The 17,154-nt window shown below is 27.7% G+C and overlaps 1 protein-coding gene across 1 annotated transcript; it reads right to left on the reverse strand.

Annotated features, from left to right (window-relative positions):
* Window positions 1–8,416: 8,416 nt before the first annotated feature.
* Window positions 8,417–17,112, reverse strand: LOC111629522 (replication factor C subunit 5-like). The gene is made up of 7 exons (XM_023373441.1): window positions 16,979–17,112; window positions 15,347–15,411; window positions 14,428–14,564; window positions 14,174–14,253; window positions 14,018–14,091; window positions 9,914–9,991; window positions 8,417–8,909 (listed from the first exon to the last, which is right to left on the reverse strand). Exons 1-7 carry the CDS (start codon window positions 17,065–17,067, stop codon window positions 8,851–8,853), a joined length of 582 nt encoding a protein of 193 aa, XP_023229209.1. The 5' UTR covers window positions 17,068–17,112; the 3' UTR covers window positions 8,417–8,850.
* Window positions 17,113–17,154: the final 42 nt, after the last annotated feature.

The following is a 17,154-nucleotide window of genomic DNA, read 5'->3' on the forward strand; positions in this document are numbered from 1 at the left end:
GCATTGTAGTGGAGTTACAAATCTAAAAAATAAACATTGCTCTTGTATAATTTTTGATCAGCAGACAACTGCAATTTATTACAATTGTCTTATACAGGATCTGATGGGAAAACAGGCAATTATAAATAAATATTTATTAAAAAAATTTAAATCAAGTACAAAATTTCAAACAACAGCTTGTCATTTATGATTCGAAGACGACACCACACAAGTGACTCTCATTCATGCTGTTTACGTAAACAATCTTTGCATCTTTGAAGTATGTCATGCATAAAGTGGTGCTAAATATTGTTGGTATGTTGTGCATGACAAATTTTTTTTGCCTTAAGAGTTTCAATATTTTGTGGACAGTGTGTGATATACAAAGTTCATTGAAAAATATCAAAACTCTTAAGACAAAAAAGTTTGTCATTCAATCAATAACATACCCAAGAATATGTTGCAGTGTTCTGTGCATGATATACTGTACTTTTCACCTATTTTCCTGCTATACACTGATAATCACTTTCATTTTATGTTGTTCCCTTATCATTCTGAAGAAGCTTGTTATAATCGGCACCAAGCAAAAGTTACGGAAATGTTAGCGTACAATGGCATTTTAATATTAATTAAGATACAAAGAAAAAATATTTAACATCATGTACATATTTATTAACTTGTAAGACAGTTTTAACATTATAAGAATTCTATTAAGAATTCCTAATGTTAAAGCTTAATGTTTCATCATACATTGAATCACAGTGATGACAGTTATAATTTTAATATAATAAATTGTGGTTTGTGAAATGATCTATTTTATTTAGATACCTAATTTATACTCTTTTGATGTTTCATAAATTTGTTTTGATTCTCAGTAAAGCATTTTTACGATGCAACCAACGATTTGTTTTTTGTTATCTTAATATTTAAAAAATATTTTCAAAAAATTACATCATATTAATACTGAAAATCTAAATATTGCATAGAAAACATCATATAAATTAGGTATCTACGTAAAATAGACCATTTCACAAATCACAATTTATATTAAAATTACAACTGTCATCACTGTGATTCAATGTATGACGAAACTATTAAAAATTTTTAATGTCAATGCACTTGTGAGATAAGTAATAGAAATAACATCAAGCTGATATTAAGTACTTGTAATATTTCTGGAAAATAATTCAAAAATGTGGTTTAATTTGTAAAGATGAAATCATTTCTCGGAACAGACATCAGATATCTTCATGAAACTCAGGAAACAAAGTAACTAAAGTGAAACACACTTAGCAATTTGATGTATCTGGAGAGCGTTATAGAGAAATATATTAAAAAATTTTTAATAGTAGTACTTACGCACATCGACCCGTATTTTTTCTGATCTTTAAAGTCAGTTAAGATATACGAACAAAATTTTGATGAAATACAAATGGTGAAATATTAATCATATTTTCATGAATACATTCATATTCAGCAGTTATGAATCACTTCATTCTTCTAATATGATAGAGGATTTTAATGGTTAATGAAATGTGCAGAATATCTTCTGTCATTAATTTCTCTTTTTAATCTTGCAACTTAATTATTGATAAATTAAACATTCAAACTTTTAAACTTTAACATGTCATCTTAAAAAAATGCTGATTAAGCTAAGTGGATACAAAATTAGTTCATGATATATTTTTGATGTTCAATTTTGTTCTCTCTTTTACACTTATTTGTGGTTAAATGATATGAAAATGAGATAGATAGATTTAGTCTCAAAAAATGTTCAATCTAAGCAAAATACAGTGGTACCTCGATATACGTCTGCTTTAGAATACGTCCTGTTTGGACGAAACAAATTTTGCTCGGTATACGACTTTTATTCGGTATACGACATAATTCAATTATACGCGCCATCAATGAACAAGTAGCACTATCGGTGTACTAGACCAGACTAGACGTTCGCGGTGCAACGGTTTATAACTTTGTTAAATTTCTTCTGATTTTAATTTGTAAGTAAAATTTTATTATTTTTATTAATCACGAATCACAAAAAGGCAAATTAAAAGCGACAGAAAACTAAAAAAATTACTAGAATTACAATGGAACTGATGAAAGAGTTTATTGAGAAATACGAAGGTAGCATGCGTGTTTGAGATTTTAAGTGTTGTTTACCGTATTCCGAGAACGATATGGACAATCGCGAAAAATAAAGACATTATTAAATCTGCTAACATTGCGAAAGGGGTTAAATCAATTTCTAAACAGAGATCGAAGACATTAGATCATGTCGAGAAATTGTTTTTGCTTTGGATAACTGAAAAACAGTGCTGGAGACAGCGTATCGGAAGCAATTATTTGTGAGAAAGCTAAAAAGATACACCCTGATCTCACGAAAAATCAAGCAGGAACTAGCGAGGTGTTTAAAGCCAGCCATTTTTTTTACACAAGAACGGATTAATCATTTTTACATTACTTGTTATGGGAAAGGTTGGTTCGGTATACGTCCAATTCGGTATAAGTCAAAACATCAGGAACGGATTAAGGTCGTATTCTGAGGTTCCACTGTATTGACTCCTTAAACCTTTTACAATTTAATTTTTATATCATCTTATTACAAAAATATACTTGCAACTAGGAACAGCAGGTGCTATTGTGAACATTAAATTTGTTTCATAATCTTTAGCATTTTTTGGTGTTTTAGTTAATTATTTTTGATTTCTAAAAAGTTTACATAAATTAATAATTTTTATATTGCAACATAAAAAGATATCAAAGATATAAAGAATGTTCTATAAAGTTTTATGTGAATTTTTTCAAAATTATTTTTAAACTTTCCATCATAACCGATATACTTCTCTCATTTGCAGAAACCTATTAATAAACTTTTTAAAAAATTTTTTTAATTGAATTGTTTGTTTTTTAAATACTTCAATTAATTTTGTATCTTATGAAAGCTTCCAGTCTTTCAGCTGCAATTTAACAAAGAAAAAATAAATCGGTCACACATTGCAAATTGGATCATATGGAAGTTATCCAAAATGTTTACTTTTTTTTTATAGTGCCAAAAGATTTTCATCAAAAGCAAGTAATATACAAACCATGAAACCATACACTCATCTTAACAGAATAATGATGATCCCATTTACAGTAAATATAAAGAATGCTTTTTATTGATTTTACGAATTTGAAAGTTCTAGAACTTTCAAATTCATAATCACCATGAAAATCTTTCAACGGCAAGAAAAATAAGTTTGATTAATGCAAATGTTTTCATTGATTAAACTTAGTTTTCTTGCTGCCGAAAGGTTTTCGTGATGATTCTTTATAATTTATGTAGCAGTTTAGTATGATTTAACATAAATTCATATTTTGGAGTTTAAACATTTTTATATTTCTTCAAGGCATATCAATATTTTGATGAACTAAGCCAACTAGACTTTTATCTGCCAATTAAGAATACAGTAAAATTAATCTGGCACAATTTTGGAAATTTGTTGATTTCAAAAAGACAATTCATTTTGTTTGGGAATCAACATTAACTTATGGTTAACAAAGAAATGCAAAATGTCATCTTGAAAATTATAAAACAACAGAGTAAGCATTTCCAAGATTAACCCTCATCCCAAATCAAACATTATAAAGCAAATATTTTCAAAAATTTGTTCTTTACAACATTTGATGTGAGAATGAGATTTAATTTATTGATTAATATGAGACACATTTGTATGAACCTCCACAATTACACTTATAACAGGTTTCCTGTCTGTAATTCAAGTAATTACTAAACCTGTAAGGGTCTCAATAAGTATAGGTGAAGAATGGAAAGAAAGGATAAATTAAGGAGGTCTAGAGCAGGTTTAAACCCCCAAAACATCTATGGTGATTAGCATCTTATTGTGCATAATCTAGCTGATTAGAATGAAATTTAACCTGAAAAACACCACCTGTATGTTATTTTCCAAGAGTAAAAATTAATTGATTTTAATTACAGATAGGAGTAAGAAAAAGATGTCCTAATAATTAACAACAACTTACTAACAGTTCTCATGTTATATGACTGACAGTCCAAAACAATTCTCAATATAATTTTCATTTTAAGACTAATTAATTTGATACCACATTTGTTGTCACCATCATATTTAGAACAAAGATTATTACTTGTTTTGACATTAGTAAGATTACAAAACTAACAGTTTTCTTTACTAAATGACAAATTATTTTACACATTTACTAGCTATAATTTGTGTATTAGAATCTGAAACCATTCATCACAAAACCATCATAATTTTTAGAATAAATATGAAATAATAAGATGATTTTTAAGCTCTATTTTACATGCTTATAGCTTAAAAATTTATTTATTTATTTATTTATTTATTTGTAAGTGAAACTATTTATATAAGTGGATTATAAGTTTTCTATTCAAATATGTAAAATATTTAAATAAAAAATGATAAAACTTTCTAAATTTATGAAATATAAAGCTAAAAATATATTATTTATGGCTTTAAATACAAAATTTTCATATCAAAATGTCAAAAGACTTAGTTTACAATACAAAAAAAGTAATGCACTTACAACTTTTATGAAATAGTAAAAAAACTTTACAAAATTGCTTTTCTGTAAGTACAAAAAAGACATTTTCATATTGATCACAAGTTCGACCAGGTCCACAAAGAGTTTACTGATATTAAAGAATGGGTTAACATAGCCAAATCAAGCTCACAAAAATTTCTGACAACATGACCCAGACCAGAAATCAAGATCCCAGATGGCTGACGACAAAGTTTGTCAACATGCCAATACTTTGTCTCAACCATCGACATCGCGATGTGATAACTTTAAGATCTCTTGTAAATGCTCACAACAGAAAAAATGTAAAAATAAATTTATCAAATAATAAAATAAAACAAAAAACTATAAAATATTTTAAATATTTGCATTAAATAAAAATTCTGAATAAATCTTAAATAATACATTTAAATAAGCATCTTCATAATGATAAGAGTACAGCAAATACTGAATACAGCAAATGAATAAATACTGTTGTAAAACTGTTTAGACATACTGAGTACATCAAAAGAAATATGATAAATAAATCAATGAATGAATTCCTATGTTTTTATAGTTTCTAAAATGATTCATCATGTATATGTTTGATACTAACGGCAAGCCACAAATTAAGAGCTGTTTCATTTTACATCATTCTGATTATTAATCAATTTGTCAAATTTTTTCATTCTAACTGCTTGTACACTAAATCAATTATATGAAGCACATGTATTAATAACATCATAATTTTAATAGGAGAAAGTACAAGTACTACATTTTGTTATTTTTACCACTATTAAAAAATACACTATAATTATATATAAAATTTATATAGATTCTCAATATACTTATAAAAAAAAGTAAATAAATAAAACCAAATAATTTATGATATCACCAATTACTGACGACATTTTCTTGTCTTATTAGGTTAAATGTATCAATATTCAATATAAGAGAACTTCATCAAAACAAATAATTTCTGCAATGTTTTGGCCAATTTTAGTTTTTTGTTGATTTACATAATGAAGACAAATTGAATTGTTAATACAAGGCACTAGCATATTTAGGTTATATGACATCTTAATAATTAAGATGCCATATAACCTAAATGTGCTGGTGATTCTGTAATGGATATCCATTACAGAAAAGTTTGACAACAATGGAGCTGCTAACATGAGTGAAGGAAGGGGTGACACCTCAATCCAAGCTACCTATAATAAATTATAGAGGTCTGTATCACATTTGAACTCATATCCAGGGAATATTTAAAATTCTGCCATCCATAAGCATGAAAGATTTTGTCACTCCTGATTACATCTCCCATACAAAGACCATTAAAAAGATATATGAAATATTCTGTAACTTAATGTTATTCTCTATGCCAAAAATTGCTGACTTCAAAATTTTGTCATCATAGATGTATGCTTACTTTTCCTATTCAGAAACAATCCATGGTTGTATTTACACAGCAGTAAGATAACATTTTACTGTGCAGTAGTGATGTGCAAATAGTAACTATACAACTTAATACTTAGTCTAAAAAAATACACATATATACATATGGGTTTATCACATCAGTGAATGAGATTAATTCACTGGTGTGAATTAATCTCATTCACTGTAATTCACAAATTCTTTAATGATTATTAACACCTTAATAAAATTTTACAATAAACTATGCTCTTTTAACATGTACATAATAAAGAATACTCAAAATGCTTTTTGGACACAATAATAGTCCCTCTTCATTACATTATAACTAACATTCTAGTTCAGTACATTCTAGTAACTATATATTACTTTTGCATCTGTTATTTGCAAATATATAAAGTAACAAATACTTTTTTGAAAAGTATTCATTACTCATTAATTTCAGAATTAACACAGCAAAAGGAGAATGACAATAAAAATGTTGATTTCAGTTTAACACTGCATTTTATAATTAAATATAAAACCATAAAATAAAACTTATTTCATACGTTAATCAACCTATTGGACTTATAGGATTACAAAAGAGTTACAAATGGTGGTATATTAACTCTTTTTATCTTAAGCATTAACAGTATAAGAAACAATTTGAATAATCATTGCAAGTTGATCAAACCTGTAAGGTGGCAGAAGTAAGTTAAATGAGGGAGGAAGAGGCCAAAAATTTCTAGGTCATCAGAAAAATTCTGAGGATCCAACTGTAAAAACCATTTAACAGAGAGAAAGGAATACTCTAATGACATGATCACTTGGTCATCAATAATACAACCATAAAAATTATTACAGCAGTTTAATTAATACAAGAACAAATTAATTATCATTCTCATATCAGAAAATTTCCTGCAATAAAACAAAACTGAACCCGAATTAAAAACTCAAAAAACAAAACAAATAAGTAAAAATAACAAAGCAACCAAGTCTAAGTTCAGCTGAGAGGACTTATCTGAGACACTAGTCCTAGTTACAAACTATAGAATAGTTTAAAAGCAGGAATGTCCAATTTTTTGGCTTCCTTGGGCCAAATTTGAAGAAAAAAATTGTCTCGAGCTGCACATAAACTATCAAACTACAAGTAAAGGTGACATGAGTAGATTTGCCATTTTAGGCCAAAACAAACAATGAAATAATTTATGTAGCCAAGTCAAAGTTTTGTAGCCCAAAAAGTAGTCCATTTTGACACAAAGTAACCAAATCTTTTCATTTCAGGTATAGTACATAATATGCATATAATTTATGATGAAAGTCATCTTAACTTCTGTCTTCAGCACTTGTGAACCTCATTGCACTAGCACTGCAGCAACTAACTTAACTGTCTTTTAACAAAGTGGCTTTAAGCAGTTTTACTAAGAAATAAACCCATATTTATATAACGAACTAACTGGATAAAATATACTACGAATAAAACACACCTTTAATAATCCAGCTAATAAAAATTAATAAAGTAAAAACGTTTTTGAAAACATTTTTACTTTATTAATTTTTATTAGCTGGATTATTAAAGGTGTGTTTTATTCGAAATAAACCCAATGTATATTTTTAAAGATTCTTTAATGTTATCTTGTAACAATTTTTTTAATAAAAAGTATTACAATGCCATGCAAATTTTAAAAAATTTAAAAAAATAAGTATATAAAAATCTCAATTTTAAGGAAGTTTATGATTTTATGTTGGGTCACAATTCAGCACTGGGCCACAACCCAGTGCTGTAATGAATGCAACCCAACACTAATACTTCATCCTTTAAAAACCAGGTTTTTAAAGGAATGAAGTATTGGGTCAAATTTTTAAAGGATGCAGTATTGGTCTCCTAGTTTAATTTTTTTAGTTAATCACTGACTAATAAAAAGAGTTTGATTAACTTAAAAACTCAATAGAAATAACCTCAATTATAATTTATAATTTGTATTATGGGTAAAGTGCTAAATCTCAGTACTTTATCCATAACACAAACAATTTATATACATACATATAGTAAACCTTCAATTTAACAGACAAAAAATTTGTCTGATAGGAGGAAAACTTTAAAAATTTTTTATTTGAAAACAGAGCATGCTAAAAGATTGAATTAAAAAGCTAATGATGTGTATAAATTACATAATGTACATACACAACATGTAATAACATTTTAACACATCTTGCACATTTTAAGTTTGTTATTAATGTATGTGTATGTGTGTGTGTGTTATGCTATATCTAGATATGCTGCATATGAGTAATTTTTAAAATAGGCAAGTGAGGTTTCAGCCAGGAATTTAGCTATATTTCTGCCAAATTCACAAAACTGGCAATCAGGTGATGTATTATTAGTACAGTATTGTAGTAAATTTATGAACTTACATGTTTTGGAAAGCTCTCATTTTGTTTTGTTTTCATTTTTCATTGTTTTGGAGTTTCTAATTTTGAAGATTTGCTGTGAATACTTAATATTTTTTATTATAAATACTTACGCCCTAATCTAGCATTTAATGTAACATGTTCATTATAAAGTATAGTATATCATTAAGAAAATATAATACACCATAAAATAATTTTCAAGAAGACAATACTAAAATATATCTTTGCTTAGCATTTTCTAGTCCATAACTCAATGAGTGAATAAGACAGAAGTCTTATTAGAAAATATAAAATGACAATTTCACAAAATAGGCTAAATTTGAATTGTCTATTTTTTATGAAATAGAAAATTTGCCCAATTCACGAAGTAAGCAATTGATGTGCCAATTTCACAAATTATGCAAAATTTTGTATAATTTATGTATAAATTAATTTGTAAAGAATATATTAGAAATTTAATTAAACTTCATCAATATTGTAATAAATAAAATAAATATGTTTAAATACTTACTCTATATCTGCCATCTTATCCAGCAAGTATATTTTCACATTAGGAGAGAACTCAACTACAATAAAAAAATCTTTTTTTAATATTTAAACTTAAAATATAAATTTATATATTATTTATAATTTACATTTAAAAATAAATCAATATAAACATAAAATATAAAACTTTCAGAAATTAAATTATTCACTAGCATTTATAACATAATACAATATAATATATAAGCATAATTCTTGCACTGATAAAGATTTAATTTCAAATTATTCATTCAGACAGAAATTCTCAATTGCTCTACATATGTGTTATCTAAAATTCTTTATACACTAGCATGCAAAACTTAAGCAACAATGTAATTTTTAAGCAGACAGCCATTGTTGCGATCAGTACAATGAACCAATTCAGTAGAAAGGTAATTCATGTTCAGGAAGAAGACATCACAGGTGACATGAGGGCATGCAAAAAACATGCAGTCAACACACACAGTGCAAGACTACAATAAACAGAAGGCTTTGATTTCATACTGTATATGTTCTACTCATTTTTGTTCTAGTATGCTTTCTTTATCCTTTAAGTACAAAATACTGTCTCTGAATTTCATGTCTCCCAGGTGATTTGTGGAGTTACAGCAAGTTTTGCTTACGTTTTGCACACCCATGTATGATACAAATAATTTAAAGTATTAAGTTAATAAAACTAATCATTAAAATATTAACTGTTTTTATGCAACAGAAAATGCAAAAATATTTGATAATGCACAATTTCATAAAATGTATTTATATAAAATTAATAAAATTCAATGTTAAAATAATGAAATCAAATACTTTTTAAGCAATAAATTTATGTCGCATATCCCTGACATGAACTTTCAGTGATGATTTTTCAAGAATATTTGTAAGGTTTAATATTTAAATTTAAAAATGATATTTACAAATTAATCAGAAGTATTATTTCAACATATAACAAACCTTTTTGCACTTTCATTTACTTCAATAAATTTATTAACACTTTATAAAAATATTTCATTTATATTTAACATTCTAGAAAGATTTAATTTTTAGAACTTACTTCTATGAATGTATAAATGAACTTGATTTAAAATATCTTGTAAGGCAAGACCTTTTAAAGTTTTCAGTTTGTTTATATCTGTTTTTTAATTAAAGATTAAATAATTTTCCAATAACTTAATAACAAATTATAAAATTTGCTGTCAAAATTAATTACATTTACATCATAATTAAAATTAATTTACAGATAAACTATTCAAATAAGTATTCATTAATTGCACATATAACATCTAACATAGTACAACAGTTCAGTGTAAAATTGAAACCATACAAATTAAGACTAAAATTTATAAGTAAAACAGAGGAATAGATTTTTCTATTTGTTTACTTAAGATATTATAAATTATCTCAATAAAATCTATTATCAAAGCTTGTTTTTATTTTTATTTCATTTTTTTACAAATTTCCTGATATCAAGCTAAATTTAATGCATACGTTATGAAGTTATATTGTACAAAATTCCATCTCTTTGAAAACATGTAAGGTGAGGATTAACAGCAACATGACTACAATGTTAGTGATTACAATAGTTATCATAAACTAAACATTAATTTCATGAATGAAAATAACAATAAAATCTTGATTTTCATCAAAAGATCTGACAAAAACTACAAATATGATAATGATAGATGTAGGAACTCTACATACAATGGAGGAAAAACAGTCAGATTTGCCTGTATATATTTACTTACTAAAAAAATCTACATCACTAATACTTTTTCCTTAATATAATATACCAAACAGTGAAGAATTAAGTCAAATTGAAATGTTTCTTAAAGGAGGAACTTCCATCCAGAGTGAAGTACATCAGCATCCTTCTTATTAATGTATACAACAGTAAAAGCTTATTTATAAATCTGCAGAATAAAGTTCTACAAACTTTTAGCCTTGGTTGTATCCGGCATCTGCTCTACACATTCCAGCTTGCTCCCATGATCTCTTTTCATATAACATAGCCACTTCACAGCCTTACAAAAATACATTGCTCAGATGTCAGCAATACTATTAATAAATTAAATTATATTAGAAGATTGGCAGTCTTACATGATTTTAGGGGAATACTGTTGAAAAGTTGATCATGACATATCAGCAGACAAAATTTTTGGAATTGTGAACTAACATTTGTGTGAATGCGCTATTGTTCTTTTTAAAAATTATCAGTCTAGAATTATTCTTCAGGATTACAAATTCTGATCAATAGATACAGAAAAATGATAAACTGAGGATGAACTGATGCAGGTTTAATTGTCATAGTTTAAGTAGAATATTTTTGGAGATCCTAGAAATTAAAGTTTCTAAGACAGTGGTACAAACAAGAATACTAAATCAAGATTTAAGTGTAGTTCATTTTAAAATAAAACACTAATTAATATTTTAAAATATTGTATAAAACTGAAACTCTATCATTCTTACAATTTTCTGACCATTTTAAACTAAAATCATGCAATTTGAGTACTGTGTAAATTGAGGGTTTTATGTATTATCAGCAAATTATAATTGTAGTGTATGTATTGATAAATNTCATTTGTGAGTGTTGTATCTTTGAGTATGTGTTTTCTGTAGTTTTTAGTATTTATGACCTGATCCTGTATGGCAATCATGAATCCTTCTGTCTCCCCAAAGAGGCATCCCCAATCTAACCAGCTGTTTGATGTAGTTTTGTCAACAAAATCCCAGGCCAGGTCATAAGAATGCCTGCCATGGAGTGCCTTTTGAGCCCATGATTGTTTGATGGTGTCTGTGCTTTTTATATGTTGTGTCATGTCCATATGTTGTGAGTGTAAGTTTAATGGTGTGTTATTTGAGTCTGCTAGAGTTACTGCTTTATGTAATTGTGATGTTTCTTGTTTCCTATAGAAAAACTCTCGCAGTGACTGTATTTGTTTGTAGTGAAGGTTAACTATGTCAATCAGGCCACGTCCGCCATCTTTACATGGAAGGGTTAATCTTTCTGTGGTAGATTTAGGATGATGTTGTTTATGCTTAGTAAGTGTTGTTCTTGTTTTCCTTTCGATCTGTGTGAGTGCAATGTATAACACCAAAAGAGTATGTGAGTACTGTGATGACATATGTGTTTATTGCTTTAACTGTGCGTTTTGCATTTAACTGTGTTCTGAGGATAGCATTTAACCTATTTTGGTATTCTTTAATTAATCTTTGCTTTATTTGTGTATGTTCTGTTAGTTTGGCCTGTTGGAATCCTAAATACTTGTAGAACTCCCCTCTTCCATGGATTCAATAACATCTCCATTTCCAAGTGCAAACTCTTCTTTCTTCAGGATTCCTTTTTCTGTGTGAAGTGTTTTGCATTTGTCTAAGCCAAACTCCATTTGTATGTCCTTGGTGTATGAATGTGTGATTTGTAGGAGCTGCTGAAGTTGTTTTTGTGTGAATGCATAAAGTTTTATGTTGTCCATGAGATGTGACAACATAAACTGTTGTTTTTTCATGTCTGATATTGTAGCCATATTGTGTGTTGTTTAACATGTTGGATAATGGGTTCAGCGCTAGGCAGAACCAGAGAGGACTCAAGGAATCTCCTTGAAAAATTCCTCGCCTAATGAATATTTTCTTTGTTTGTATGGAAGTGTTACTAACCCGAGATGTAGTGTTGTTCTCCAGAGCTGCATAGTGTTTTGGAATAATGCAGTGAGTGATGGATGTATTTTGTACATTTGTAGAATACGTAGCAGCCAATTGTGTGGAACACTGTCAAATACTTTTCTGTATTCAGTCTATATATGCCATGTTTATGTTTCTGTGTTGTTTGTGTGCTTGTCATAGAATGACTGAATGTATGAGTAACTGTTCTGTGCATCCCCTATGATTTCTACAGCAGGAGAATGTTGTTTTCTTCAAAGTGTTTGTATATTTTGTTTGCATTATAGCATGTCAGTAATTTGTAGTGTTGGAAGACATGTAATTGATCTGTATTGTGTGGGGTCTGTGGTATTGTTTTTAGGTTTCATGAAGGTGATGCCCTGAGTAAGAAGTTATTATTACTATTACTAATATTATTATTATAGACCACAATTCAAAAAGTGACTCAGTTTTTTAAATCAATTTCTCATATGCTTAATTACAAACCTAAAATTTTTGTAACATGTATTTTAATTTTACAGATAAAACAAAAAAAAAAGTTATATAAAATTAAAATAAATTATTAGTTTACACAGGAATATTTTTCTTAATATATTAAAGGTCAATAATACTGAAAGACATAGAAGAAGGTTTCTCAATTAATTTTGAACACAGGCAATTCTGTTAAATTAATCTAAAGAAAAAAATGAAAAGGTGTTTCCTTAAAAGTAATGATGTACAATTTTTTCCACTGCTCAAACTGTAATCACTATATTTAGTGATTTCTTTTCCATATAGAATCTATAAGGAAAAATATATATACAATACTTTTTAAAATAAGGTACCAATGCAATTTGGGTTATGATAGAGTTAAACTATGAGGCTTACGAGTATTTTACATGTTACAAAAAACAATTATAAAACACTAACATTGTTATAAGTCTTATTGAGTGAATGTTCACTGTCAATGTAAGTGACGAACTATCATTGGTTTACTGTGCTTACTATATATGATGTCATACCAACATGATTCTATTTGCATTCCTTTGTTAAAATTTATATTATTACATATCTCCAAATTTCAATATGCTCTTTAAATCTAACTTTGAATTGATTTCCTTCTTTATGCAGAATTTTAATATTATGTAAGATGGGTTTACAAAGATATTCATTTACATGTTGGGACCCAAGGTGAACCTGTATACTGTAAATGGATTGCAGTCAGATGTTCCTTAACTCTTATGTTTAATTTTCTTTTTTGTTTCTCCTATATAAACTTAAGGCAGGTCATATGTGCACAGTATTCTATATACTACTTGTAGGGTTGATTTATCTGCTTCATTGAAAATTAATAAAGTAAAAAGTCCAGAAAAAGAAAGTAAAAGTCAATTCACAAAAACAAATCTAAATTGAAAATGACAGGAAAGAAAATATCTAATAGCAACAGGTTAATAATATTTGAAGAAAAGCCAAAAATTAAATAAATGAAATTTGAGTTTTCAGAACATTAAAATTTAATATATACCTCTTCTAAGAGCATTTTGAGCATCCTGTGTCATTGCATCAGCTTCATCTAATATAACAAGCTTGAAACCAGATCTACAAAAATTAATTATTATAGTTTTACTACCATTTACTTTATTTTTATAAACATTCCAAAACATTTAAATTCAGTTCATACTTGAATATTGTTCGTGTACTTGCAAAATTAAGGATCTGCTGTCTAACAACTCCGATACCCCGGTCATCTGACGCATTTAACTGAAAAATATACCTTATATATAGCTATTTATACAAAGTAAGCTTTCAAATGTATAAATGTCTTTCCTAAATAAAGTTTGTAAGATTAGGTTTAATGTAATATTTTCTTTTAGCTTTATTTTTAACTATATGTCTAAAACCAATTTCAAATTTAATGATATTTTTTAATATTACCTCTAATACCATGGATCCAAATTCTTTTTGGCTATAAATTTGTTTTGCACATGCTAATATAGTAGAAGTTTTACCGGTACCCGGAGGACCATAAAACAAAAGATGAGGGAGTCGATCTTCTTGTATAAACTTATTTACTGAAAGTTGTAAAATTTAATTTATAAACAAAAAAGTTTAATTTTATTTAATAAAGAAATCATAACAGAATCTCCATGTTTTTAAAGTCTCTTAAATTCTGTTTTATTGGAAACAGACCCTTATTAATAATGCTCATATTTTTATGTTGTAAATGTAACAAAACATGTATGTTTTCGTATTAAAAAAAGTAAAAAATATGCATTAAATATCTTTTCTTGTCATATAAGTCAGAAATTCAAGTAACTTCATTTTTCAAAATGCATTTCAGCAAATTGTTTGGCTCTCTGCAATATAAAAACATTCAAAACTTTTTTTCACTCAGCATTATATCATTTACAAATCTTCAATCATTGTACTTTTTATGCACAGTGATAATAAATTTACTTTTTGAGTGTTTTTTTTCTATTATTTATATCCCATTAAAATTATTATACTTCTTTTGGCAGTGTCTATGGTAAAGTATTAATGCCTCCCTTTTAATTGCATCATTTTTGTTTTTCTATTAAAAAGTCTGTTTCCAATAAAATATCTCATGTCAGTCAGTGAATCACCAATATAGTTTTATATATATATGAAGCATTCAATGCCATAACATTGTAAATGCTATTTTTCTTTAAGTATGTTTTATCAAAAAAATTAATTCTAAATGCAATGTCTTCTGTTGAAAAAAAAATATTGTGGCAATATTGGTGCTGTAAGTGGTTGTATTTTAAAGTTGAATTTGTGTGAAAACCTTATGAAATTGTGTACTTCATAAATAGAAATATATGAAAAATCTTACTTGTATTTATGATGTCTTCATGAGAAATCAATTCATTTAATTTTGCTGGCCGATACTTTTCTACCCTGGAAAAGAATGTATATATTTATATAAAGATAAAATAATTAAATTATAAATAAACCATAACATTTCATTATAACATAACATTCAAATTCTCAGCCATATATACTGTATTACAATACTGATGATGCTCAATACAGTAGACTAATAGGAGAATGCCAATTATCTGTTGTATCCAAAGATGTCATGGTCAATTACAAAATGCACTTTATATAAGATGTGATAAGAGAAAGTCTATATTGTGGTAAATATAAAGTAAACACTATACTTCCAAGCTTGAATATAAACAACAGTTACCAGTGTGGAGTCCCTACACTAAATTGAGATTCACTCATTTACTTATATAGGACAGCACCAATCAATTTTGTGGAGGAGTAGAAAACAATTCAGATCTAAAATTCTTACTATTTTTTTTATCACGTGGCATTTTAAAGGAAATGTTGTTAATGAGTATTTTGCATAGTTAATATACTGTAAAAAATGTTGCTAAAATGTGATATGTCAAATGATATCAAAAAACATGTAATTAGAATAAGAGATACTGGTAAACAGCTACAAAAAACAAAAACATTAAAGATCAGTCAGAGTGCAATTTCAAAGATATTAAAACAGCATAAGAATGGTAAGTTGGAAAGTAAATGAAGTAATTGTGGATGGAAATGTTACGAGTAGTTCGGAGGAAATATTTTGAATCAAAATAACACATCTTCCAATTTTCATTGGAAGTTCACCTATAGTTAATTGTAAGGTGACCAATCATCCTCCTTTAGGGAGGACAATCCTTCCTCGAAACGTGCCCTCCTACTCATCCTCCTTTTCGATATTTGAAAACTAATCTGTAAATCTCCATATTCAATCGATGCCAAGCCGATCCATTGTGTGTGACGTGACGTGTTTATATTTGATACGACAATTCATCAAGGCTTGGTACAGTGCGGCAAAATGCAATTATGAGACGCATGGCTCACACAGAAGACCTTGAGAGAGCGTGCCACGTTGTTTACTCCTTACCGAAACATGACATGGCACATACACATGTAGTAGAGATTATTATAGTGTATTATTGTTGCAAAGAACAAAATGTTTCATTCATTTATGATATTTTTTCCTTCAATTTATTTGTGTTCTCCTTTTCATTGTACAAAAGTTGGTCATCTTATTAATTGGGACCTACCGCACCTAAGGTCTCGAGATTAAGGAAAGACAGATGACAGTGGGCATTAATAGGTTTACAATTTGTTCAAATTGCGGCCCAATAACCCCTCTCCATAGTAGTTTTTACCTGTTTTAAGGATACAACTCCTAATTATGGAATTATATCCTTAAAGGAACAGGACTTGGCAAACAATAACCAAACAGGCTAACACACAATCATACAATCGTCAAGTATCACATTGTTTTACAATATAAACATTCACTAATTACCGACACAAAACACTTCCCTCAGACTAACAAATTCATTTATGTAGTTTGATTTTGATAATTATTGGCGTAATTCAAAACGAAAATACACTGTATTAACTAATATAAACAAAATCATAATTTTTCTTATACAAAAATAAAATAATTTACCATGGTAAATTTATCTTTTTCTCCACTACGATATCCTCTTCTATCGCCATTTTGAACTTCTCCCGCCAAATTTGCCAAATTACCGTCATTTACAATCGCCAAAATTCGTTAAAACTAAAATATACATATTTATAATTTTTTATTAAATAATTATATTAATTTCCAATTATTTTTTA

The sequence above is a fragment of the Centruroides sculpturatus genome, unplaced genomic scaffold (assembly GCF_000671375.1).
Source record: "Centruroides sculpturatus isolate CEXI.00-Female unplaced genomic scaffold, Cexi_2.0 scaffold364, whole genome shotgun sequence".
Classification (NCBI taxonomy): Eukaryota; Metazoa; Arthropoda; class Arachnida; order Scorpiones; family Buthidae; genus Centruroides; species Centruroides sculpturatus.

Bases quoted from the DNA above. Each gene is read 5' to 3' on its own strand.
- LOC111629522 (XM_023373441.1), bottom strand. From the start codon at position 17,067: ATGACGGTAATTTGGCAAATTTGGCGGGAGAAGTTCAAAATGGCGATA. The intron at 14,092-14,173 runs GTATGAACTGAA...TAATTTTTGTAG, and splicing joins AGTACACGAACAATATTCAA to ATCTGGTTTCAAGCTTGTTA. The intron at 9,992-14,017 runs GTATATATTAAA...ATTAAAAAACAG, and splicing joins TCAAAATGCTCTTAGAAGAG to ATATAAACAAACTGAAAACT.